This window comes from Lutra lutra, chromosome 16 (assembly GCF_902655055.1).
Source record: "Lutra lutra chromosome 16, mLutLut1.2, whole genome shotgun sequence".
NCBI lineage: Eukaryota > Metazoa > Chordata > Mammalia > Carnivora > Mustelidae > Lutra > Lutra lutra.
The window spans coordinates 562,749-586,364 of record NC_062293.1 but is presented as its reverse complement, the minus strand read 5'-3'; the positions used below and the strand labels follow the sequence as shown (position 1 = coordinate 586,364).

The 23,616-nt window shown below is 55.5% G+C and overlaps 1 protein-coding gene across 4 annotated transcripts; it reads left to right on the top strand.

Annotated features, from left to right (window-relative positions):
• Positions 1–3,659: 3,659 nt before the first annotated feature.
• On the top strand, positions 3,660–23,290 carry NARF (nuclear prelamin A recognition factor). 4 transcript variants are annotated; one of them, XM_047708178.1, is made up of 11 exons: positions 3,665–4,180; positions 5,656–5,736; positions 8,177–8,320; positions 10,734–10,866; positions 13,664–13,798; positions 15,949–16,067; positions 17,362–17,491; positions 18,495–18,558; positions 19,402–19,539; positions 20,016–20,173; positions 21,795–23,290. In XM_047708178.1, the coding sequence occupies exons 1-11, from the start codon at positions 3,830–3,832 to the stop codon at positions 22,091–22,093; spliced, it is 1,752 nt and encodes a 583-aa protein (XP_047564134.1). In that variant the 5' UTR covers positions 3,665–3,829; the 3' UTR covers positions 22,094–23,290. The 4 variants fall into 4 exon arrangements, with proteins under 4 accessions (XP_047564136.1, XP_047564134.1, XP_047564137.1 ...); XM_047708179.1 differs by having other exon boundaries at positions 3,671–4,180; positions 21,852–23,290; XM_047708180.1 differs by lacking the exon at positions 8,177–8,320 and having other exon boundaries at positions 3,660–4,180.
• The last annotated feature ends 326 nt before the right edge of the window (positions 23,291–23,616 follow it).

Genomic DNA, 23,616 nt, shown 5'->3' with positions numbered 1-23,616 from the left:
ATCCACCAGCTTCTCCTTACAACCCCCTTGAGTGGTTTTGTAGAAAAGTACCTCTAGTGAGATCCCTTGTGTGGTGGTGGTGGGGGACTTTCCGCAGCACCCTGTAGATTAGATTTCCAGCAAGTTCCGTCAGTGCGACATCTGACTTCTCTGCCATCCAGTGAGCCAAAGGCGGCCTCCTCCAACAGTCTAGATCTCATCCTGAGGCACAGAGTGGGCTCCGACGTCATAGCCCTGGTTGGGGGGCTGTGGTTACTCCTTGTTTCTTACTATTCTTGCATTCTCTTTTTGCTGGCCAATCCCTCACACCAATCCGCAGTTATTGCTAGTGATTCTTTATATTAAACTCTATTCAAATTATTGTGTGCTTCCTCTCTCCTGATTGGACCCCACGAAGGAACAAGGACTATCTCTATATACTGCGACGGCGTGCTCTCCATCAAGCAAGATGGAGAAACGTGTGTAAGGTACTATCATTTAAGAAGGGGGTGTACAGGATGCCAATATATATTGAAACAGAATATGTGAAATGTGGTGGTTTTATTCTGGATAGTAGAGTGAGTTAGCATTGTTAGTCTGAGACTTTTTAATGTATGTAATGTGAGATTATGCAGATGTGTGTGTTAGGTCAGTACTACTGGGAACCAAGAATTTCAGATAGGAGTGATGGATGTGAGGTCGGTGAGGGCAATTATTCAGAACCCTGTGTGCCTAGATTTGAATCAGAAGGACTAGCGGAAGTTCATAATGCATTCTGCTTTAAAAAGTACGTTTCCTCATGCTGTCCACTGAAAAGTCCTAGAAACAATGACCAGTGCAGTAGCAATGAGCAATTCTAGCATCTGTTCTGTGGTTTTTAAATACCAATTCCTACTAAAGGAACCAGGCTTTTTGGAGAAAGGGCTGGTTTCACGCCTAAGCAGGAAATGTACAAGCAAATGTATCAAAAAGCAAAAAGACTGTTAACATTTGAGCATCTTCTCAAAAAATTTTGGAGCCTAGCTGAAGAAATTCTCTTAGCAAAAAAGAAAAAAAGGATTTGAGTATCAATAGGAATAATTCAAATGAATTGAAAATCTCCAACCATTTAAATCCATAACTCTTTTTTTTTTTTAAGTAATCTCCATGCCCATGTGAAGCCCAACATGGGGTTTGAACTCACAACCCTGAGATCAAGACCTGAGCTACGATGCTCAACCAACTGAGCCACCCAAGAGCTCCCAAAATCCATAATTCATAATGATATATTTTTTAAATTCTTTGTTCACTTTCGGAGGATGCTGAGAAAGGAATTTGATTTTCTTTTTTTTTTTACAAATTTATGAATTCATCTTGTCTTTATAAAATTTACAACAAAGTAATCAAATAGTGAATGAGAGGAATTTCTCATTATGAAAGTATTCCTTGGGCACCTGGGTGGTTCAGTTGGTTAAGCATCTGCCTTCAGCTCAGGTCATGATCCTAGTCCCGGGATCGATGGGGTCTCTGCCCAGAGGGGACTCTGCTTCTTCCTCTCCCACTGCTTGTGCTCACGTGTACGCTTTCTCTCTCTCTAATAAATAAATAAAATCTTTTAAAAAATATATTCCTGCTAGTAAATTAAGAAGAAATGATAGGATTAAGACATTGCTATCATGAATGGGGGCACCTGGGTGGCTCAGTGGGTTAAGGCCTCTGTCTCCGGCTCAGGTCGTGATCTCAGGGTCCTGGGATCGAGCCCCACATCCGGCTCTTTGCTCTGCGGGGAGCCTGCTTCCTCCTCTCTCTCTCTGCCTGCCTCTCTGCCTACTTGTGATCTCTGTCAAATAAATAAATAAAATCTTTAAAAAAAAAAAAAGGAAATGTTCTTCTAAGACATTGCTATCATGAACGAATTGATCTATACAGTTTTTTTAAAAAGATTTTATTTATTTATCTGACAGACAGAGATCACAAGGAGGCAGAGAGGCAGGCGGGGGGGCGGGGGGAAGAAGGCTCCCTGCTGAGCAGAGATTCCCGATGTGGGGCTCGATCCCGGACCCTGGGATCATGACCTGAGCCGAAGGCAGAGGCTTAACCCACTGAGCCACCCAGGAGCCCGATCTATGCAGTTTTATTAATGGGCACTAATATCACAGAATGGAGTTGGGTGTTACTTCCTGATGGAATTACACAGGAACATCTATGAAATAGTCTTGCCAAAAAATTTAACCTGGGATCAAAGTGTGAGAATGCTTGACTACTTTTTACTGGGACTTCAGAGGACAAGGGTATACTAAAGGACTCCACAAGGATGCAGGCAGCACTTCTTAGAAACCCTACAGCCAGACCACCTGACTTCTGTATAATGATATGCAAGGAGAAAGAGGGATGTGGATGGAATCTGCAAATTTAAACACACAGCCTTCAGACACTCTGTGGTGTCTTTGCAACTTCTGAGCCTCAAGTTATTTTAAAACAAAGAGAATTTTTTAAGAGACATAGGAAACACAAACCAATGAATACATTGGACTGACTTAGGTAGGAGTTAGACTTAAAAAAAAAAAAAAGGTGGTGGGGGGGCTGGACACCTGGGTGGCTCCTTTGGTTAAGTGTCTGCCTTCCACTCAGGTCATGATCCCAGGATCCAGGGATGGAGCCCTGCCTTGGGCTCCCTGCTCCGCGGGGAGCCTGCTTTCTCCCTCTCCTGCCTGATGCTCCCCCTGCTTGTGCTCACTCTCTCTCTAACAAATAAATAAAGTCTTTTTTTTTTTTTTAAGGAGAGATTAGGGAAACCTGGACACTAAATACATATCTGATGAAATTACGTAGTTGTAACTTGTTTTCACATGCGGTAATGGCATCGTGAAAATGTTTTTAAATCAGTAAGGAGAAATACACACAAATGACAACCTAAAATTACCCTCTTATTCCCGCTGAAAATGGAGGGAATGGCGCTGACACAGACGAGTAACGCAGGGGTTAGGCTGGCGGCCGATTCAGACCCCGCGGGTTTACCTGTCGGATCTGCAAGAAGCTGTAGGAACCCCATAAATTAAAATGGAATCAAGAGAACGTCCTTTGGGTGGGGTTAGGGCGGGCAGGGGAAGCTGCCCCCCAACACTGCGCTCAGCTGTGAACCAGCAGGAACCTCGCAGTAGCCACTGCCGCACCGTCGCCGCGGGAGGACGCCGGTCCCCCAGCCGCAGTCACAGCTCGGGGCTGGCGAAGCCACCGTCCAGTCTAAAGCTGCCCTCCCAGCGGCCCCGTGTCCTCCGCGGACGTGGGCTGCTCCCCGCGGGCCAGCCGGCTCGGTCGGGACCGCAGCTCCCCGCTGCCCCCGAAGAAGCCCAGCGTGCCGGTGCGACGGCCGGAGACCACCAGACTCCCTCGGGGCCCCCCGGACTGCCCCCGGCAGGCTTCCCGCTCCGACCATCCTGCAAAGAGCGGACAACACGGATGTCGTAGGACGTCAGCTTTCACGACCATGAGTTAAACAGCTTCGTCTGAGCCCCGCAGGCGGGGTCATCTCCCCCAGAAACAGCAACTGCTCATTCCCTGCAAAGCCGGCGCCGGACCGTCCAGGCACGTGATGGAACCGCCCGCGAACTCGACTTCACACCCACCTTCCAGCGCTCCCCAGGCGCCACGTGGTGCGCACCCGCGCGTGCGCACTGCCGCCTGGCCGGCCTACGTGACGCGCCTCCGGGCGGCAATGGCGGTGGCCTGGCGAAGCCTGTCTCCAGCTCCAACTGACGGACAAGGCGCCCCAGGATAACTCCTACAGAGGGTCTGCCTGTCCGCCTCCTGGAGAAGGTCTGCTTGTCCGCTCCGGGCCGCCCCCGACCTGCGAGCCGCGGAAGAAGGCGAGATGACCCGCGGGGCCTCCCGGGCGACCGCCGCTCTCCGCCCCCGCGCTCCGATTGGCTCCACGGCCCGGCCCGCCCCTTCCCGGGGTTGTCATTGGCCGAGGCGGAGATATGTGGGCGGAGCCACACCGCCCCTCTGCGCTCGTATTGGCTTAGAGTTGTGGCCCGCCCCTTCCCGGCGTTCTCATTGGTCGATCGGAGCCTCCGGGGGTGGGGCCGCGCCGGGGGTGACTTCAACAAAGGGCGGCGAGCGCCGGGCATCTGTGACCGAGTCTCCTGGTGCTCTTCTGAGGCCGAACTCTGGCCCCCGGCCTGCCCCGCTCCAGATGAAGTGTGAGCACTGCACGCGGAAGGTGGGCCCCGCGCGCTCGGGTTCGGACATCGGTCGGGCCGGGGTCGGGGCTGTTCCGGGTCAGGGGATAAGTCCTGCCGGGGTCGGGGCTGCTCCGGGTCAGGGGGTCAGTCCTGCCGGCGTCGGGGCTGCTCCGGGTCAGGGGGTCAGTCCTGCCGGGGTCAGAGGGTCAGTCCGGCCGGGGTCGGGGCTGTTCGAGATCAGGGGGTCAGGTCAGGGTCGGAGCCGCCTGCGGTCACCGGCCTCCAGGAGACCTGGTACCCGTTGCTGGCGTCCGGTCCCAGCTGCGGCGCGGTCCCGGGTTCCCTGGTCCCTTGGTCCCCCGACCCCCATCGCAGGTCTCCAGGATATGCCGCTCTCGGAGCCTGTGCGTCCGCATCATCCCTCAGACTCGGTCTCCTGTGTGACAGCTGGTTCGGGTTATACCGGGTGGAGGGCAGTTGGTAAGCGGCTGTCGCTGCCCCTGCCGGATGCCCGATGCCCGGCGCTCCTGCGCGTCAGGTTACACTTCCAGGTGCCTCGTAGTCACCTTACATTTGGGCTCACGCTCAGTCTTTATAGTTCTAGGGCACTTGTCTGTCGTTTCAAAATATGTTTGAAGCCCCCCAAAAAAGCAAAAACAAAAAAACCCCACTCAGAAAAACAAACTAACCTGTTACCACTCAGGGCAATCCTAGCGGGCACCGTCCTTGATGTGGATGATTGAAACAATGATCAAAACATGTTTTCTGTGTGTTTGCCTGTTTTTAAAGATTTTTATTTATTTATTTATTTGACAGAGAGAGAGACACAGCGAGAGAGGGAACACAGCAGAGGGAGAGGGAGAAGCAGGCTTCCCACCGAGCAGGGAGCCTGGTGTGGGGCTCTGTCCCAGGACCAGGATCATGACCTGAGCCGAAGGCAGATGCTTAACTCCTGAGCCACCCAGGCACCCCCAAAACATGTTTTTAAGGAGTTTTTATACAACTTACATGATTATAGTAAGAAAACAGGAACGTAGGAAGGACAGGGCTGGTACTCCTCTCCACCTGGGTAACCATAGGGACCTTGGTAGCCTTCCATGCTTGCTTCTAGGCTGTAACAACTTAAAGAGCCATTCACTGTGGGAATGGGGGTTTTTTGGTTTGTTTTTCCAAAAATTGGATCATATAAATATTTTATCACTTCCTCCTTTTTTTTTAAACTTAACATTATATGGAGATACATTTCCAGAGCATTACTCACAATTCTAGTTCAGCGTAATCTGAATGTAGCAGGTGTCCAGGCTGTCGGTGGAAGGCTACGTTGATTCTAGTTTTCAGTTACCGCAAGGACACGGATAGGCAAGGGCACGCATGTGTGTGCACAGGTCCGGGTACTTTTATTTTTATAGAAAAGATTTCTACGCATGAGGCTAATGGATGAGACTGTACATACATCTTTCTAAATTGAGAGTCAAATTAAAAGTACTCTTCTATGTTCCTTTGCTTTTTCAAGGAATGTAGTAAGAAAACAAAAACCGAGGACCAAGAGAATGCGTCAGCTGAAGTATCGAGTCTGGCCCAGGAGAACGGAGAGGCAAGTAATTTCTCAGTTTCACGCTAGCCTGGAGTAGACGGCCGGGGCTGTTTTCCTCTTCTCGGAGGGCTCCTGTCCCTGGCACACCTCTGCTCTAAGACAGAACATGCTGAAGTGGTGCCCCTGCAGGGGCTGCGGGCATGTGGGGCGGTCATTCCTCCCATCCAAGAACTAACGAGGCCCTGGGTTGGTCATTCCGAGGCACGTGACCTTCGAGACAGCAGTGCCAAGAGCAAGAGTTCTCAGAATACACACACCCAGCCGAAACCGACTGAGTGAAGAACAAAGGAAAATAACATCTTTAGTCACTGATTGGAAATAGTGGTATATTTAAATCTCCAATTTTTTTTTTAAGATTTTATTTATTTATTTGACAGAGAGAGACCACAGTAGGCAGAGAGGCAGGCAGAGAGAGAGGAGGAAGCAGGCTCCCCGCAGAGCAGAGAGCCCAATGCGGGGCTCGATCCCAGGACCCTGAGATCATGACCTGAGCCGAAGGCAGAGGCCTCAAGCCACTGAGCCATCCAGGCGCCCCTCCAATTTTTTATTTTCTTTTTTTAAAGATTTTATTTATTTATTTGTCAGAGAGAGATCACAAGTAGGCAGAGAGGCAGGCGGGGGCGGGGGGGGGTGGGAAGCAGCTCCCCGCTGAGCAGAGAGCCCGATGTGGGGCTCGATCCCAGGACCCTGAGATCATGACCTGAGCCGAAGGCAGAGGCTTAACCCACTGAGCCACCCAGGCGCCCCTGCCCCTCCAATTTTTTAAAAGAAAAATTTCACTCTGTAAAATGGGAGTTTGGGTAGGTAATTTATAAAAGAATCCAAATCTCATGATCCTGTAAGTTTATTTTTCCAGTGGTTTTTTTCCCTAATCCATTCTTGAGGGTTTAAATCCTTCTTAGCTAGCAGTGATGGCTTAAGTTTATTGGGTAGGGGAGGTCACTCTTCCCTTGGAAAGGACTGGTCCTGACTTCACTCGTGGAGAGCTGGCAGCGTGGGAGAAACAGCAGCAGGTTTTGCTTTAGTCTCTTGGTGCCAACACAAGGTCTGACCTGGCAGGAGCTGATCTCGTCCCTCTTATACCAGCTCTGCTCTGTGCTCTGGCAGCTTAGGGCTTGGCAAGCAGCAGATGAAATGGGCACCCAGGGCGCAGAGGCAGAAGTAGCAGGGAGCGCTTGGCGCCTCCCACAGCTGCCCTCTGGCCACATCACCTCGGAAAGACATCTAAACCCAGGAGGCCGGGTTTCCTTATCAGTGACCTGGGGAGTTGGGTCCCTTCCCTGTCAGGGCTGTGGTAATGCAGAGATAAGTTATCCTGCCGGTGTGGTGGGTGGCACCCCAGTAGGGTGAGCAGCTCAGGGGTGGGGTGCACTCACCAGGAGTGGGGAGGTGTGGACAGAGTGGTCTGGGGTAGGAGACAGATCATAGGTGGGGGCAGGGGGCTTAAGGCAGCTAGCACAGAAGAAAATGAAGGAAAGGACCTGGGAGACAGGGCGGTGGGGGCCCAGGCAGGCCACTGCAGTGCTGAAAGCAGGAAAGCGGGTGTGGCATAGGAAGCTGAGTGCAGTTTGAGGTCCACAGGCACGAAGCTCTGTGGGGCTTGGGAAAGGAGAGGGCTCCACCGGAGGTGAAGATGGGTGAGGTGTCGGGGCTTGCAGGAGCTGGCACTGCTCTGGGAGCCGAGGCTGATGGCAGAGAAGGGGCGATGGACAGTCTTCCACAGGATACACATGTTTAGGAGACCAGAGGAGGTGGAAGGAACAGGACAGTGGGAAGGGACCGGACCCAGCCCAGGAGAGCTTGCAGAAAGGAGAAGCGTGCGGTGCATAGCGCACTGGGCATGGAGGAAGTCCCGCCGGGAGCAGCACAGAGAGCGCGCACGGGCACCTCTGCCGGGCCAGAGGGCCGGGATTCTCCTAGCAGCACAGCAGTGTCTACTAGGCCCCAGCTGTGTGCAGGGCCACGTGCTCCAGACCCTTGCGGTGGCTGCTTTGGCCCACCTGGGAGCTTGTTGGAAACTCTTGGGCCCCATTCAAACCTCGGGAATCCAGGCTGCTGACTTCCTTGGGGAGCTGTGGGCCTTGATGAGCTCACTGGGGAGTACAGAGTAGGCCAAGAGCGGGAATCCCCAGGGGCAACACAGAAGGGGACAGAGGGACGAGAGGCACTGGGCCAGCTTCTAAGACACAGGAATGTGGATTTCTTCCAACAATGTGACAGTGCTGTCCTGTTCTCACCCTGGATTGTCCTCAGTGTGACTCCTTGATATCACTGTGGCCTATTCTATCCCCCTCCGGCACCCGGAGCTCCAGGCCTGGCTCTGTGTTGTCCAAGATCATCCGTGTCTGTGTTCGTTTGGTCTCATGCTGTCATTCTCCCCAGAGAAGCACATGTTTTAGTCTTTATTGAAGAATCAGACCAAAACATCCTTCTTTCATAGAAGGGAGAATTCCATAAATTGGCCGATGCCAAGATCTTTCTGAGTGACTGCCTGGCGTGTGACAGCTGTGTGACAGTGGAGGAAGGAGTCCAGGTTTCCCAGCAGAATGCCAAGGACTTCTTTCGAGTTCTGAACCTTAATAAGGTAGGGCTCCTGGGCACTTGCTGGTTCTGTGGTCTGGGGGCGGGAGGTGAGGGTGAGGCATGGAAGCCTCTGCTGGGGCACCAGGCACGTGTCTTGGCCCCGGCCCCATATCCCTTGCTGGTGTCACGTCTCTCCAGAGCCCCTGCCCAGGGTCATGTTCCCTCCCTAACGTGATATGAGGCAAGATCCCTAGTCTGTTCCTAGAGGCAAGGTTCTGGTCCGATGGGCTTTTCAGGCTGGGGCAAGGCCGTGGTCCCTCAGCTGTCCTGTAGAGCTGTGTCACTCAGCTTTGGAGAGGTGAGAGGAAGGGCAGGTGAGCCAGAGGGGCTGAAGCATACCTGGGTCTGCCCCTCGCTCCTGGCCACGCTCAGGAAGCCCGGTCACAGCCCGGCCTGCCTGCAGCAGTGCAGGTGCCCCTGGGAGCTCCCCCCGCTGTCTCGAGAACAGCCAGTGTGCCAGGGCCAGGCAGAGCCCATGAGCAGTGTGGGCTGCACGTGGGCGCCGCGGCACAGAGGACAGAGGCCGGTGGCGTCGTGCGTGTCTGCCGCCACCCCTGTGGCGTGCTTCTGGGACATCATCCAGCATTTTTAGGTCATGGTTTCAGAGAGAAATATTTGTCTTCCTGTCGTCAGCAGTGCGTCGGTTCCCTTCCTGGTGGTCAGGTTCCCCGGGAGGCCCCCGAGTGAGTGGCAGTCCCCACCTGCTCCTGCTTGTCCTTCTCTGAACAGAATGGCTTTTCCTCTGTTACTACATTGAACAGACTCGGCTCATGTATGAGGCAGCCTAGCTCCTCCCCGTGGCGACAGCTTGATTCAGTGGGAAGTTCTGGTATTAAGTGGGTGTTTATAGAAACTTCCGGTCGATGTGCATACCAGTCAGCGTTACCGCTGCAGAAGCGGACATGAAGAAGAAGGAAATGGTTATTTCGCGAGACTGGACGGAGGGGAGGTTCCGGGTCGGTTGAGCTAGCTGCTCCTGCTGCCGTCGGGGCCACCACAGTTTCCCTTTCTCCGCTGCCCGTGGGCCTGGGTGCTGTCTGCTCCCCCGCTGGTCACAGAGCGGCTCCCTCAGAGAGGGGACGTTTGAGTGAGAACAGCGTCAGGGCATCAGGTGGAAGGATTGGAAGCACTGAGTCTGGCTCCCAGAGCTGGGGACAGACGACCCTCTGCCCTCCCACTTCTGTTAGCAGCTGGGACTCACACGCCCCCGGCCCCTGCCTCCACACTCTGCTGGGCTGCGTTCAGAAGCTAAACTTGCTGACAGTGTCTGACCCACGCAGCTCTGTCGTGGTAATCCTGTGTGTCCCCTGAACGCCAGGTTAGAGGGTCATGTGGGAGACCTTCTGACGCCGGCGTCCTCACCTGTGCTGCCCTCCTGGGTCATGGCCCTTGTGTTGCTGCTGAATTGTTCGTGTTTTTCTTGGGAGCTCCTGAGCTGCCACTGTCAGTTTTGACTCAGGGTGTTGATAGCCTTGTGGTTTCATGTTTACACAATAATTTTTTAAAAGATTTTTTTTATTGTTTTTGTCAGAGAATGAGCACAGGCAGGGGAAGCAGCAGGCAGAGGCAGAAGTGGGCTCCCTGTTGAGGAGGGAGCCCAGTGTGGGGCTCCATCCCAGGACCCCAGGATCATGACCCAAGCTGAAGGCAAACGCTTCACTGACTGAGCCCCCCAGGCACCCCATACAGTATTTTTTAGAACAGTTTATAGAAGGTGAGCATGATCCACTCCTTAAAAACATCCTGCAGCTTGGGGATCCTGGGTGGCTCCGTCAGTTAAGTGTCTGACTCTTGGTTTCAGCTTTGGTTATGATCTTGGGGTCATGAGATCAAGCCCTGTGTCAGGCTCTGTGGTGAACATGGAGCCTACTTAAATTTCTCTCTGTCGCCCTCTGCCCCACCTCTGCTCTGTCTCTTTTTCTCTCCTTAAAAAGAAAAAATATATATATACACACAGACATACATACATACATACATACATGCCCCACAGCTTGCCATAATGACCAGGGATTGAGGTCCTGTGGGGACAGATCTCCGGACACTGTTCCAGTGTGTGTATATTTTGTTCTAATTGAAATACGCTGGTGTGTGTCTCTTTAAATTGTTATTGGGTCATTTCACTTATTTATGGGCCAATATTTAATATTTATTTTTCCTTTAGAATTATCCACTTTTGTTCAGGTGTTCACATTTATCGATAGAATATTGTTTTTAAAAATTGATGAAATCTCTAGGGGCATTATACTTCTTAATACTAATTTTTTCCCTTAATTATATTTGCTAGTGCGGGTGTATTTTATCAGTGTTTTCATAGAACACTTACTACATTCTGTTTGACTGGAGTTTTCATTATGGTGTCTTACTTCACTCTGTGTACCCAGCACACGTATCGCTCTCTCCTCTGTTTCCCCCAGAAATGTGATCGCTCACAGCACAAAGTGCTGGTAGTGTCCGTGTGTCCTCAATCTCTGCCTTATTTTGCCGCCAAATTCCGCCTCAGCGTGACGGATGCATCTAGAAGACTCTGCGGCTTCCTCAAAAGTCTTGGTGAGGCGCCTTGATCCTGTCGTGAGTCTTCGGGGCCAGCCGACAGCTGTCTGTCCCTTCTGTGTCTCCATTGTTCAGCTCCCGGGGGCACAGCGTAGACCAGGACCTCCACCAGCATTTCGAGGAACGTGAGAGGACCCAGCCTCCGAACTGCAGGAGGCGGGCGCCCCTCACCCCCTTACTGTGCGGGCGGGTGTTGCGTGAGGTCTGTGGCTGGCCCTCCGGGAGCAGCGGGTGATGGGGTGGCGGGGACATGTGGGAGGCTCCGGGGCTTGCCAAGGAGTGTGGTGTCGTCTCGGCCCCAGGGCCCGCAGAGGGCTGGGATAAGCCTAACCATGGCAAGAGGACCGGCATCCAGTTTTCCAGGTGCTCTCCGGAGAGCAGAGCAGGGAGGGAATGGGGTATCTCCCTTGGTCCCTCTCAAACGTGCCCAAGAGCTCAAATGTGAATGAGCTGGAATGGAACCATCCAGAGTAGTGATGGGCAGGCTCCCATGTCATCCACTGCTATTGGCCTGCCCAGCCCCGAGCCCCCAGCCCACCCCTCCTCTGTGCAGCGTCTGCCACCCTGGGCTGTCCTCCTGCACAAGACCACCAGGCAGGCTCAGGAGAGGAGAACTGGAGGCATTTGCCAACATGAGTTTTGGTTTTTCTGCAGTGGCGTCTTTTTTTTTTTTTTAAAGATATTCATTTATTCATGAGTGACAAATAGGGAGAAAAAGGCAGAGGCAGTGGGAGAAACAGACTCCCCAAGGAGCAGGGAACCCAACACAGGGCTCCATCCCAGGACCCTGGGATTATGACCCGAGCCGAAGGCAGATGCTTAACCAACTGAGCCACCCAGTCGCCCAGTGGATTCTTTTTTTGCTGTTGTTTTAGATTGATTTATTTAGGGGCACCTGGGTGGCTCAGTCGTTAAGCGTCTGCCTTCGGCTCAGGTCATGATCCCAGGACTCTGGGATCGAGTCCCGCATTGGGCTCCCTGCTCAGTGGGGAGCCTGCTTCTCCCTCTTCCACTCCCCCTGCTTGTGTTCCGTCTCTCGCTGTGTCTCTCTTTGTCAAACAAATAAAATATAAAAAAAAAGATTGATTTATTTATTTTAGAAAGAGTGTGTGTGCAAGCATGCCAGATGGGGGAGGGGCAGGAGAGGGAATCCCAAGCAGACTCGCTGCTGAGCACAGAGCCCGACATGGGGCTCAGTCTCTAGACCCCAAGATCATGACCTGAGCCGAAACCAGGAGTCAGATGCTCAACCAGCTGAGCCACCGAGGCGCCCTGCAGTGGCTTTTAAAGACCTAAACACGTGGAGGGTTACTAAGAAAAGAAGGCGACACTTGGAATAAGCCCCTGGTCCTTGGGGCACTTTGCATGGTTCCTGCGCGCACTGCTGCCAGACTGGGCCACGGCACCGAGTGCCGGTGGGGCTGTTCCCTCAGGCTTGTGATCTGAGAAAGCTTCCGGTGGGCTTGGCTTTACCGGAGACCAGAGTTCCTGGCTACTGTCTCTCCTCATACTGAAAGGCCCTATTTGGGGAGATAATTTTTTAAAGAGTGGGGCATTAGATATTAGTAAAACATATCCACAGTGAACCTGACTTAAGTGTCATCTTAAAACATTATGTTTTATAATTTTTTAAAGAAATTATCTAGTTGCAGATATTAAGGTTATTTAATTCACTTTGCTGTAATTATCAAAAGTATAATGTTTTGTCTCGGGCTTATGTGCCAGTATTAAGAAAACTTATTTTAAAGATAGCTAAAAAGAGGCACCTGGGTGGCATAGTCATTTAAGCCTCCAACACTTGATTTCGGCTCAGGTCATGATCTCAGGGTCGTAGGGTTGAGCTCCACATCAGATCTGGGCCCAGACTGCGGCTCTCTCTCTGGCTCTGCCCCTCCCCCTGCTTGCACTCTCTCTCTCAAATAAGATCTTTCTTAAGAAAGAAATGCTAAAAGCTTTAAAAAGAAGAAAAAAGATAGTTACAAATCAGCATAAAAATTATGGCCATCAGAGGGTGCCTGGGTGGTTCAGTGGGTTAAGCCGCTGCCTTCGGCTCAGGTCATGATCTCAGGGTCCTGGGATCGAGTCCCGCATCGGGCTCTCTGCTCAGCAGGGAGCCTGCTTCCCTCTCTCTCTCTCTCTCTGCCTGCCTCTCCGTCTACTTGTGATCTCTCTCTGTCAAATAAATAAATAAAATCTTTAAAAAAAAAAAAAAAAAAGAAAGGGATGGGATGCCAATTTATTCTATTTTTTTTTTTAAGATTTTATTTATTTATTTGACAGAGATCACAAGTAGGCAGAGAGGCAGGCAGAGAGAGAGGGGGAAGCAAGCTCCCTGCTGAGCAGAGAGCCTGATGCGGGGCTCGATCCCAGGACCCTGAGATCATGACCTGAGCCGAAGGCAGAGGCTTAACCCACTGAGCCACCCAGGCGCCCCGACTCTATTTATTTTAAAGAGATCAAGGATCATCAGACTGAGATCTAACCTCTGACCAGAAGCTAGTGCTGCGGGTTCCATGTAATCTCATGTTACCGTTATGGCTACTATGAGGTTTTGCATCAGTGTAGATGTAGAGAGAACAAGAGGAAGCCAGAGAGAAAACATACATATTTTATTGTGAAAAATGATCCTGTTTGTTGTTTGAAGAAGAAGGTGAGGCACGGTCCTGGGCTTATGCAATCTGTGGTATAGGCAGGGTAAGAGGGAGGCACAGAGCTCGGGGTGCTGTGGAGTCTGCACACTCGCCAGGGTCCCCCGATAGGTGACGAGAAGCTGAACGTGCCCTCTTTCCCGCAGGGGTGCACTATGTCTTCGATACAGCAGTAGCCGCAGACTTCAGCATCCTGGAGAGTCAGAAGGAGTTCGTGCGCCGGTACCAGCAGCACAGCAAGGAGGAGCCCGCGCTGCCCATGCTCACCTCCGCCTGTCCTGGTGAGCGCCCAGGGCCAGCGGCCGTGCCTCCGTGTGCCAGAGGCACCATTTCTCACGAGTCTGCCTTGGGGGCAGGCACGCAGATGGGTGAGGTCAGAGGTCACAGGCCCAACGCACTGGGTGTCCTAGACCTGGAGGGAGTGGAGTGTTGGTGGGGACCCCCGCAGGTCCACTCCAGAGCCCCCCACCTCACTCAGCCCCTGCCTGGTGCACACCAGCCACCCCCCACTCCCAATCCGGCCTGATACTTGCTGCATCCAGGGTCTTGAGCCCTTTAAGTCCGTTTATGTGTAGGTTTGGAGGTTCTAGAATGTTCTTCCTAAATGATGATGCACTCTCCCTGGGGAGTTCTTTATCCCCAAGTGTGTCAGAACTATAACTGGTTCAGCTTCACATCACCTCTCAAATTTAGGGACATGAGGCGAGATTTGGTTCAAAACTAACCCTTGTCTACAGTCAGTGTTGTCCTTTTTGCTTCTCAACGACTGTAAGGACATGAAAGCAATGTCAAGGTCGGATGATCTGACCTGGCAGATGGGATCAGGGCAGGGGGCAGTCCTGTGCTGGTTTGCGGAGCATCTTCCTCACGCAGGGCTCCCAGTCTTGGGGTGCCCTTGCTGCCCACAGACTGACAGGTGTCTCCTGTGGGGTGTACTTCTGCAGAGCTGGGCGCCTCGTGCCAGGCCTCTTCTCCAAGTATGTCCCCTCTTGTCCCGGCCTGTCAGTGGTGGCCCAGGGGAGGGGGCAGTCTGCAGTGCTGCAAGAAAGAGCCAGCACCGAGGTAGGACGTGAGGGCTGTTGTCATCCCCTGCTGCTGTGAAGCCCGCAGCCGCTTCTCCGTTCTCCTGGCTCCATGGGAGCCGGCAGGGGCTGTCCAGGGCACAGGCCGGTGTGTCTGCTCCCGGCCAGTGTCGAGTAACAAGTTTCCGATCACAGGTCTCCTCAGGAAAGTGCTGACCTGTCTGGTTTCAGATGCAGGGCACCATGGACTCTGGGACCCTGATTCCTCCGCCCCGTCCCTGCTCGGTCCTCTTCCCCACCCCCGGGCTGTGCATCTCCATGGGTTCCGGCCCTTACCTCCTGCTGTTTGGCGTGATGTCCGGTGCCTCTGGCCGCCCCACATCAGCTTGCCTGCAGCACCGAGCTGCCCTCCGCCAGGGAGCCCTGTCTGCAGGTGCTGGCCTGGCGCTGAGGCCGGGTGGGCGGGGCCTTGCCAGGCCTGCCGTGCAGTGGGAGGGCCTTGGGCCCCCAAAGGCTCCGTCGTGCTTGGCAGGATTTTGTGTTCAACGTTCAGAGGCAAAGGGTAGCGAGAGTCCTGCCGTGGCCGCTCCCCTCGGAGCTTTCGTGGTCGCCGCGGACGTTTTCCTGTGCGCACTCAGGCCCGCCTGCCGCGGGTGGCTGTGGTCGGCGTTTGCTCAGACCGGGTTGCCGCGTCGCCGGATGTGCCTGCTGCTGCTCCTGGCCGGCAGCGGTCAGAGGGAGGTGGCCGGCGGTCCCTGGGGTCCGATGAGCAGCTTTGCACGTGCCGTGGTGCGGTGGTGGGGACGCCCATCCGTAGGGTCGGCCTCTCACCAGGCTGTGCCCAGGAGGTGAAGGATGCGAGCCCCGCCTCCTGAAGGCCGCCTCTGACCCGTTCCCCAGACAGCACCGCTGCGGGGGACCCCGGCCCACAGCAGCCCTTGGTGGCTCAGGAGATGCTCAGTACCAGGCCAGGTGCTTAGGCGGAGACCCCGTGTGCTCTCTGGACATCACCCGGGCCTGTGGAATTCTGTCCTTGCCCTGAAGAGGGGCAGTTGTTGGCTAGTATCTTGCTATAGGCTTTGTGGCCGCCGGCGGCAGCACAGTGGGAGGCCGGGTGCCCTGGGACGATGCCGCACGGCTGCTCCGTGAAACTCGTTTTCTCCACCAGTTTTCACTTCCTTCCGCTGCATCCTCTTTGGTCAGGGGCTGGCAGGGCCATCTTCCAGTCTAGGGCATATGCACCTGGGGTCCGTGGGGCCCAAGGTGCCACGAATTCCCGGGAAGGTCAAAAGAAGAGGTGTCTGGCTTTCCCCCAAGTGACGGGGTCTGGGAGCTCAGGACTCCTCGTGTATGACGGAAAGGAGAAGGAAGCCCTGCGAGGAGCTGACGGGGGGCCGTTCTCTCCCCAGGCTGGGTCCGATACGCCGAACGGGTGCTGGGCCACCCTGTTACCCCACACCTCTGCACCGCCAAGTCTCCCCAGCAGATCATGGGCTCCCTGGTGAAGGATTACTTCGCCAGACGGCAGGTAAGCCGACCGCCTCCCAGAGGGCAGCATGCGGTCTAGGAGATGGTGGATGTCCCCACCAGGCACAGTGAAGGTGGTCTTGGCCTCAGATCGAGTGGAAACACTGTCTGTCCTGGTAATGGGGGCCCCCGGAGATGATTGCAGTGAAGAAGGCCCTGTGTGGGGTCCTGGCCTGTCCCCAGACCACGGTGAGTAGGCATGTGACTCCTTTAGCCACTTCTGCCTTCGCATGGTGGGAAAACTCCCAGGCAGGCTCCTGAAGGCCTTCCCACGCCCCTCACCTGCCACGCATCCCCCCTGTGCGTGGCACCTGTGTTTAGCTGGTCCCTGTGCTGTGCCTCCCCACTGCAGGGCCCCACTCCAACCCTCTGCCTGCCATCTAGGGCCACCTCAGGAGCCCTGGCAGCGGCCAGGCCTGGTTCCTGCCGGAGGCCCCCAATACCCCAGTGGTGTCCGTGATGTGGCCCCCTCTTGTGGTCGGGTCTCCAGCTGCCAGGGTGCCCACAGTCCCCCTCAGATGACACATCTCTCCAGGGAACCAGTGAGGTCTGGCCCTGGAGACACTGGAGGACACAGCAGAGCGAGGGATCCCACAGACCCAAAGCTTTAAGAAGCCACACGTTTTGACACCCTCGTGTACTTAGGGTGCAGGAAAAGGAGCTGTGGGACCTTTTCCCTTGTGCTTGCCCCGTCCCCACTGTTTGGGGGAATCTGGGAGTTTGCCAATCCTAGAGGGTAACCGGGCCTGTGGGCCTGCTGAGGGACAGCCGGGTGCTCTCCTCAGGCTCTGCCCTGCGTGGGGCCATTCTGCTGAGGCCTCGCCACAGATCTCACTCAGCAACTGCCTGCTCATGGTGTGGCTGCCGATTCAGCTGCAGGCAACAGAGGAGCGTCCTGAATATGTGTCCCTTGGGAAGTTTCCGGAAAGTTTGAGGGTCAGCCAGCCCAGGCGATGGTCCCACAGTGCCTTATCCTTTTTGGCGTTTGGTCAGCATGTGCACAGGTCTAGGGCAGGCGGGTTCAGCTCTTGGCAGCTCTCCCCCAGCATCTCCAGCTGCCGGACCTTCTGGGCTCTGGGTGGCTCGGCCCCATCCAAAGTGAGGCGGCCCTGCGGGGGGCCGGTGCAGCTAGGAGGCAGGCAGGGGTCACGGCTTGGTCTGCAGGAGGCCGGGCCGGGACCCAGAGTGGCCTCAGCACATGGGAATGCACCTGGGGAGGGGATTTTGGGCACCAGCTCTTAGCTGGCCTCCTCATTTCCCCACAGCCCCAAGCAGGGTTTGCCCTTTCTTCCCAGAACCTGTCTCCAGACAAGATCTTCCACGTTATCGTGGCTCCTTGCTACGATAAGAAACTGGAGGCCCTTCGAGAAGACTTGCCCACAGCTTCCCACGGCTCCCGGGGTGCTGACTGCGTGTTAACCTCAGGTGAGGGGTGGGCGGGCAGGGTATGCCTGGGGCCTCTGGCCAGTCATCCTCTGAGGTCCCGACAGGACCCCCGAGGGTTTGACTGCAGGGAAGTAGGGGGGCAGCGTTCCCACAGCCTGACGTCCCATGTGAGACGGAGGCTCTACCAATCAACTGGACCTGCACGTGGCAACACGGGGACTTTTTTTTATTGAGTCAAGTGGGGGCCCGTGGGGCTCCAGTGACCTTGCCAGCAGCTCCCACACAGTGCGCTTGGCGGAGAGCCTGCAGCAGGTTCTGAGTGATGGGGCAGAAGTGATTCTCTGGTGTCCTCGAGAGCCGTTCAGTGGGACACTGCCGTTGGGGGGTGGCTTATGTCTGCGAACCCCGTGCCGCGTCGGCAGGGCAGCCGGCTCTTGGGGGCAGAGACTCCTGGGTGTGGGTCCCTCCAGCGTGAGGACCCGAGGAGGGTCTCTGCTTCCCCGGTAGCCGGTGGGTTTGCATGAGAACCGCACGCCAGCCTTGCTGGAGCACAGTACCAGCTTTACTGTTCTATCCCGTGTTGAGTCACTGCATGTGCGTGTGATGCCACGGCAGTGGGTAGCAAGGGTTTCTGGGGGCCCTGGTATAAAGGGAAGTGGGAAAGTGGTTCTGATTCTCATTTCATCTTTGTACACCACCGACCTCCACGTAAATGCAGCCACTGTGTCCTGGTCCTCTGTCCACAGGTGTTTTCTGCTTCAGAAACAAAAATATGGAGAGATCGTCGGCAAAAGCATTCCTTGTTTCAAGGGCAGGAGGAGGACTTGGACTCTTAAGTTTTACCAGAATTTTTCACGTTAGCATTATGCTGCGCCAGTTGGGTTCCTGCCCTCTGTACGGGTGACCGTGCCCAGGGTAACCTTAACAGAAGCTCCCGAGGGGGAGATAACTTTGGAAGCAGCTCCTCAGGAAGCCTGATGTCCCTCTGGCGTGGGCCGTGTGGCTCCTTCTGCCATGCCTTATGCCGCCTCTTTGTCTGTAGGTGAGGTCGTTCAGATGATGGAGCAAAGTGACCACGCAGTGAAAGACGCTGCCGTTGACACTCTGTAAGTGACTTTTGCAGGGAGGGGCACCTTGTGGGTGGCCTCCCTTCTTCCTGATGAGGCCATGGGCAGCAGAGAGACGGGGGTGGGGGGTGCCTGACCTGGGATTGACACTTCCTACGTCGTGGCTCGTTCCCCACCATGACCCTCGGTCATCCTCGCAGCTCTCCAACAGAACACCAGCCGGGCCCTGGTGTGCGCTGCCACCCGCTAGGGTGTGGGGATTTGGGTTTCCGTGGGGATATTTACGTGTGCACGCCCTCCACGTCTGAATTCTGTGTGTTCTTGGTGTTGTGCATCTGGATCTGCCCAAGGGTGGGTCACCTTTGGGAAAAAACAGCTCCCCCACGTCTCTGCGTGTTGAGAGCACTGGGCCGCGGTTCTGTGGTCCTGCTGTTCCGAACCTGCAGCTGGCGCTCCCCTACCTGCAGGCCTTGGGCTCCGTGCGGGGCGAGTCTGGGCTGCTGACCGGTGGCAGCCCTCGCGTGGGAGGCTACCCTGAGGCGCACAGAACTGACGGCCACAGAGTCTGTGGCCAGAGCCCATGCGTGTCCCCACTGGGGCGTGTGTGCGCAGAGTCCCAGCTCTGGCCCAAGTGCCTTGGTTTTGGGGAACACGCGGATGCCAGGCGGCCGAGAGGGAAGCAACCAGCCCAGCGCACTGAGCAAGGCTCCACCTGCTGCTTTGGCTACGGCGGTCGCAGAGGACTCTTCATATTGGTTGTTAAAACTCAGCAACGTGAGATTTTTGCCTGAAGTGTAATTATCTGTAAAAGGTTTCTCTTTTCACGGGGAATCCTGAATCTGGAAGTCTGACTCCTGCTTGGGTCGCTGTCTGCCTGGCCAGGTTCGGAGGCCTGAAGGAGGAAGAGGTGAGACGCCATGACGGGGCCAGCTCGGACGGGTACCTGGCGCACGTCTTCAGACACGCAGCCAAGCAGCTGTTCGACGAGGACGTGGGGGAGGTCACCTACCGCACCCTGAGGTCTGCCTGTGCGCTCAGCACCGCTGTCCCGGGCACACTGCCCCAAGCCAGTGGGCGCGCACGCGTGTGGTGTGTGCGTGCATGTGTGAGTTGGGGTGGGGGGCTAGCTTGCTTACAGGGTTTAGAATAGCCAAGACCAAAGTGCTGTTTTTATTCAGATTTTTCATTTTGCTACCATTTCAAACTTAGACTGGAAAATGATTGTCTGCCGCAGAGGTAGGACGCAAAAGATGCTGTAGATTAAAATCCATTTTGTTGGGATGCCTGGGTTGCTCAGTGGGTTAAGCGTCTGCCTCCCTGATCCCAGGGTCCTGGGATTGACCCCAGGTCCGGCCTCCTGCTCAGTGGGGAGTCTGCTTCTCCCTCTCCCTCTGCCCCTTCTCCATGCTTGTGCTCTCTCTCACTGTCTCTCTCTCTCTGTGTCTCAATTAAAATAAAACCTTTAGGAAAAAAACCCCGCTGTGTTCATCTTACAGGAACAAAGATTTCCAGGAGGTCACCCTTGAAAAGAATGGGGAGGTTCTGTTACGCTTCGCTGCTGCGTACGGCTTTCGAAACATCCAGAACGTGGTTCTGAAACTGAAGAAGGGCAGGTTCCCATACCACTTCGTGGAGGTGCTCGCCTGCGCTGGGGGTAAGACATGGGGTCTGGGCCACACTGCCCCCAGCGTCCTTTCACGGCCCCCCACAACCCCTTATGAAGCAGGCCCTCCTGGGTTACCCCAAGCCTTGCTCGTTCTGACAGCTCTGTGGGACTTATGGAGGCTGCCCTTGTGGTTCTGACACAGTGGTCCCTCTCCATCCCTCACCACATAGTAGAAAAGCCAGGTGTCCCCTTAGAAGACCCCTGGGGACATGGTCCCAAAGAAGAGCTGCTCATGAGAGCCTGATCTTGGTTCAGATGGCCCCACCGGTAGCCAGGTTCTTTCCTGAGGGACAGAGGCAGGCGGGGGAGGCCCACATGGGAAATGGAGGCTGACAGGAGGCACCAGGGCTGGGGTTCCACAGCAAAGGCCAGGGACTTGCTGGTGGAATAGGTACCAGTGTCCAGGGAGAGGATCCCATGGCCTCCGGTGGCTGTGGGATCACCTGCGCCCTATGGAGCAGGGAAGGCCCAAAGGTTTCCAGCCTGCCTGAGGAGAGGGGGCGTGGCCAGGGCGCAGACAACCTGCAGCGCCTCGGAGGGCGTGTGGGGCTGCGGGGAGCAGACAGTGAGGATGAGGCAGCGGGTGAGCTGGGCCCGTGGCAGGGGGGCGGGGTGTCCCAACTCCCCTGAGCCATGGGTGGGGGCTGGACAGACTCACCTGTGCCCTGACAGCGGGGGAGCCGGGGGCAGGGATCTGAGGAGAGGAGCAGACCGTGGGAGACCGGGCTCCCTGGGAAGGTAAACAAGAGTCTCCTGCCATGGCTCAGCGTCTTCGAGATTCAAGATCAAACGTGTAGCTGGTGGAGGGCGCCTGGGGCACTCAGTCAGCGAAGCCTCTGTCTTTGGCTCAGGTCAGGATCCCAGGGTCCTGGGATGGAGCCCCGAGTCAGGATCTCTGCTCAGCGGGGAGCCTGCTTCCCCCCGCTCCTCTGCCGCTCCCCCTCGCTCGTGCTTTCTCAAATAAATAAATAGAACCGTTTTAAAAAATAACAAAATAGGGGCGCCTGGGTGGCTCAGTGGGTTAAGCCGCTGCCTTCGGCTCGGGTCATGATCTCAGAGTCCTGGGATCGAGCCCCACATCGGGCTTTCTGCTCAGCGGGGAGCCTGCTTCCTCCTCTCTCTCTGCCTGCCTCTCTGCCTGCTTGTGATCTCTCTCTGTCAAATAAATAAATAAAATCTTTAAAAAAAAAATAAAATAAAATAACAAAATAAAATCTTTAAAAGAAAAAAAAGGCACAGCTGGTGGGTGCTGCTAAGGGACCAGTAGAGAGGGGCTTGGCCAGGGTAGCAATTTGCTGCAAATTCTTTTAAATGAACTTAGGCCTATAAATCATGGCATCATTTAATAAGCTGAGAGGAAACCGCACCTTCCTGCTCTTCTGCAAGTCCCGGTGGGTGTCCATGGCCAGCCAGTCCTAGAGGCTGACCGCTTACTTCACTTTTAGGTAAAAAACGTTTCCTGGATAACGTACATTAAGAGTAGGAAGCATAAGGGGCTGTGAGCCCATAACCAGGGCTCTTGAGGCCTCCGGGGCCCCACGTCCAGAGTCCAGCTCCGGACTCTGGCCCCATGGTGCTGCACAACGCCGTTGTTCCTTTCCTGCTCCAGAACCATCCCCTTTAAAGCGGAAGGAAGAAGAGCATCAGTTCCCTGCTTGTCTTTCAGGCTGTCTGAGCGGCAGAGGCCAAGCCCAGACCGAGGACGGGCGGGCAGACAAGGCGCTGCTGCGGCAGATGGAAGGCATCTACGCGGACATCCCCGTGCGGCCCCCGGAGGCCAGCGCCCACGTGCAGGAGCTGTACCAGGAATGGCTGGACGGGGCCGACTCCCCCAGAGTCCAGGAAGCCCTGCACACCATGTACCAGGGCGCAGGGCTCCCCGCGGGCAGCCGGGACATCAAGTGGTAAAGGTCGAGCCGGCTGCCAGGGAGGGAGGCACAGCCGAGCGCCGGCCCGAGACCCTGCAGGAAAGCGGCTCGGCTTCTCGGTTGCTACCTTGGTTTTCAGAATTCTCTACCCTCTTTGCTGGTGGTTCCCTCTGTTTGATGTGGTGCTATCTTTGTGACGCGTGCGACTGGAGGGAGTATTTTGACCTGAGAGAAGGATTGCCCCAATTTAAGTATCCTTTTATCTTAAGACTGAACAATATCCCAGAGAACAAGAATGAAGACAAACCACTCTTTTAGGCTTAAAAGAAATCCAGAAAGTGTCCTGTGAAGAACTAAGACCCCAGAAGCTCAGGCTCGTCTGCCTCAGAGAGACGGCGTGAGGAGGTGACAGGAGGCGGCCGCTGTGGGGTCTGCCCGATTTGGCTCTCATTTTTACCCACTTCATGTTACTCCTGAATGTTTCTGCCAGAATGTGTCAGTCGCGTCCTTTTGGAATTGGGAGCGGATACACAAGTCCGGATTTCCAGCTTTCCTGGCAGCAGTGGGCCACGTGTCTCACTGCTGCGGTGCCAGAGGGTGGCGGGCGGCAGCCCCTCCTGGGACCAGACCTCTAACCCAGGGGCTCCGTGGCTGCGGGTGCGGTAGGGCCCAGACACGCACCCACCCGTTCAGCTGTTAACGGAGCGCACCGTGAGGCGGGGCAGGCCTGGCGAGGCTGCCGGCTCTCTAGGGACCGGAGGACGGAGGAGGGAGACGGGGCAGAGATGGGCTACCCGTGTACCGTGCGATCGAGGGGCGCCCCCCTCCGTCCTGATGCCGCTGCGGTCCTGCCTCCCCCGAGCCTGTGCTTCCTGAGGGGCGCTCGGGCAGCCCGTGCTGCACCACAGAGAAGGAAAGGGGCGAACGGTAGCCCCACAGGCGGGGCTGGCAGCGGCCAGGACACAGACATGCTCTCCAGGTCCGGGCTCGTCCCCGAAGTGCGAGACCTCCGCAGAGGGCTCAGATATCGGGAACCCGAATGACAACGCTCCTCTCAACCCCTCCGTGCCGTGAAGCCTCCGCTTCCCTCCATTTCCTCGTGTTGTGTGTCGTGCTGTGGCGCGTACCTGTCCGGGCTGGTGGCTGCGTGTGGCGTGATTGTACCTTTCTTTCTCTCTGTTCGTGACCGGGTTCATCCTCTGCGGTCACGGATGATGGAATAAACAGCTGAAGGATGGGTCTGTGTGTGGAGACTCCATGAACCAGGTACTCCCTCCAGCCAGGGCCCGGGGCTGCGCTCTGAGAGACGCCTGTGTCGCACAGGCCACGCCCTCCGTCGCCTCGCTCACCTGCAGCCAGTGCCTGGCCCGGAGCAGGAGAGCCGTCATCCTCGGTCTCCTCAGTGGGCCTGGAAAGCCACCCGCCAGGTGTGCGGCCAGTTCCTCTTGCTTCAGAAGCAGCCCCTTCCCGCTGCATGAATCGCTCGCGGGCCAGAGCCCAAGCCGAAGAGCGGGGCTTACCCCGCGGGGTGCTAGGTCTCCTCTGCAGCTCACCTTGGGTTAT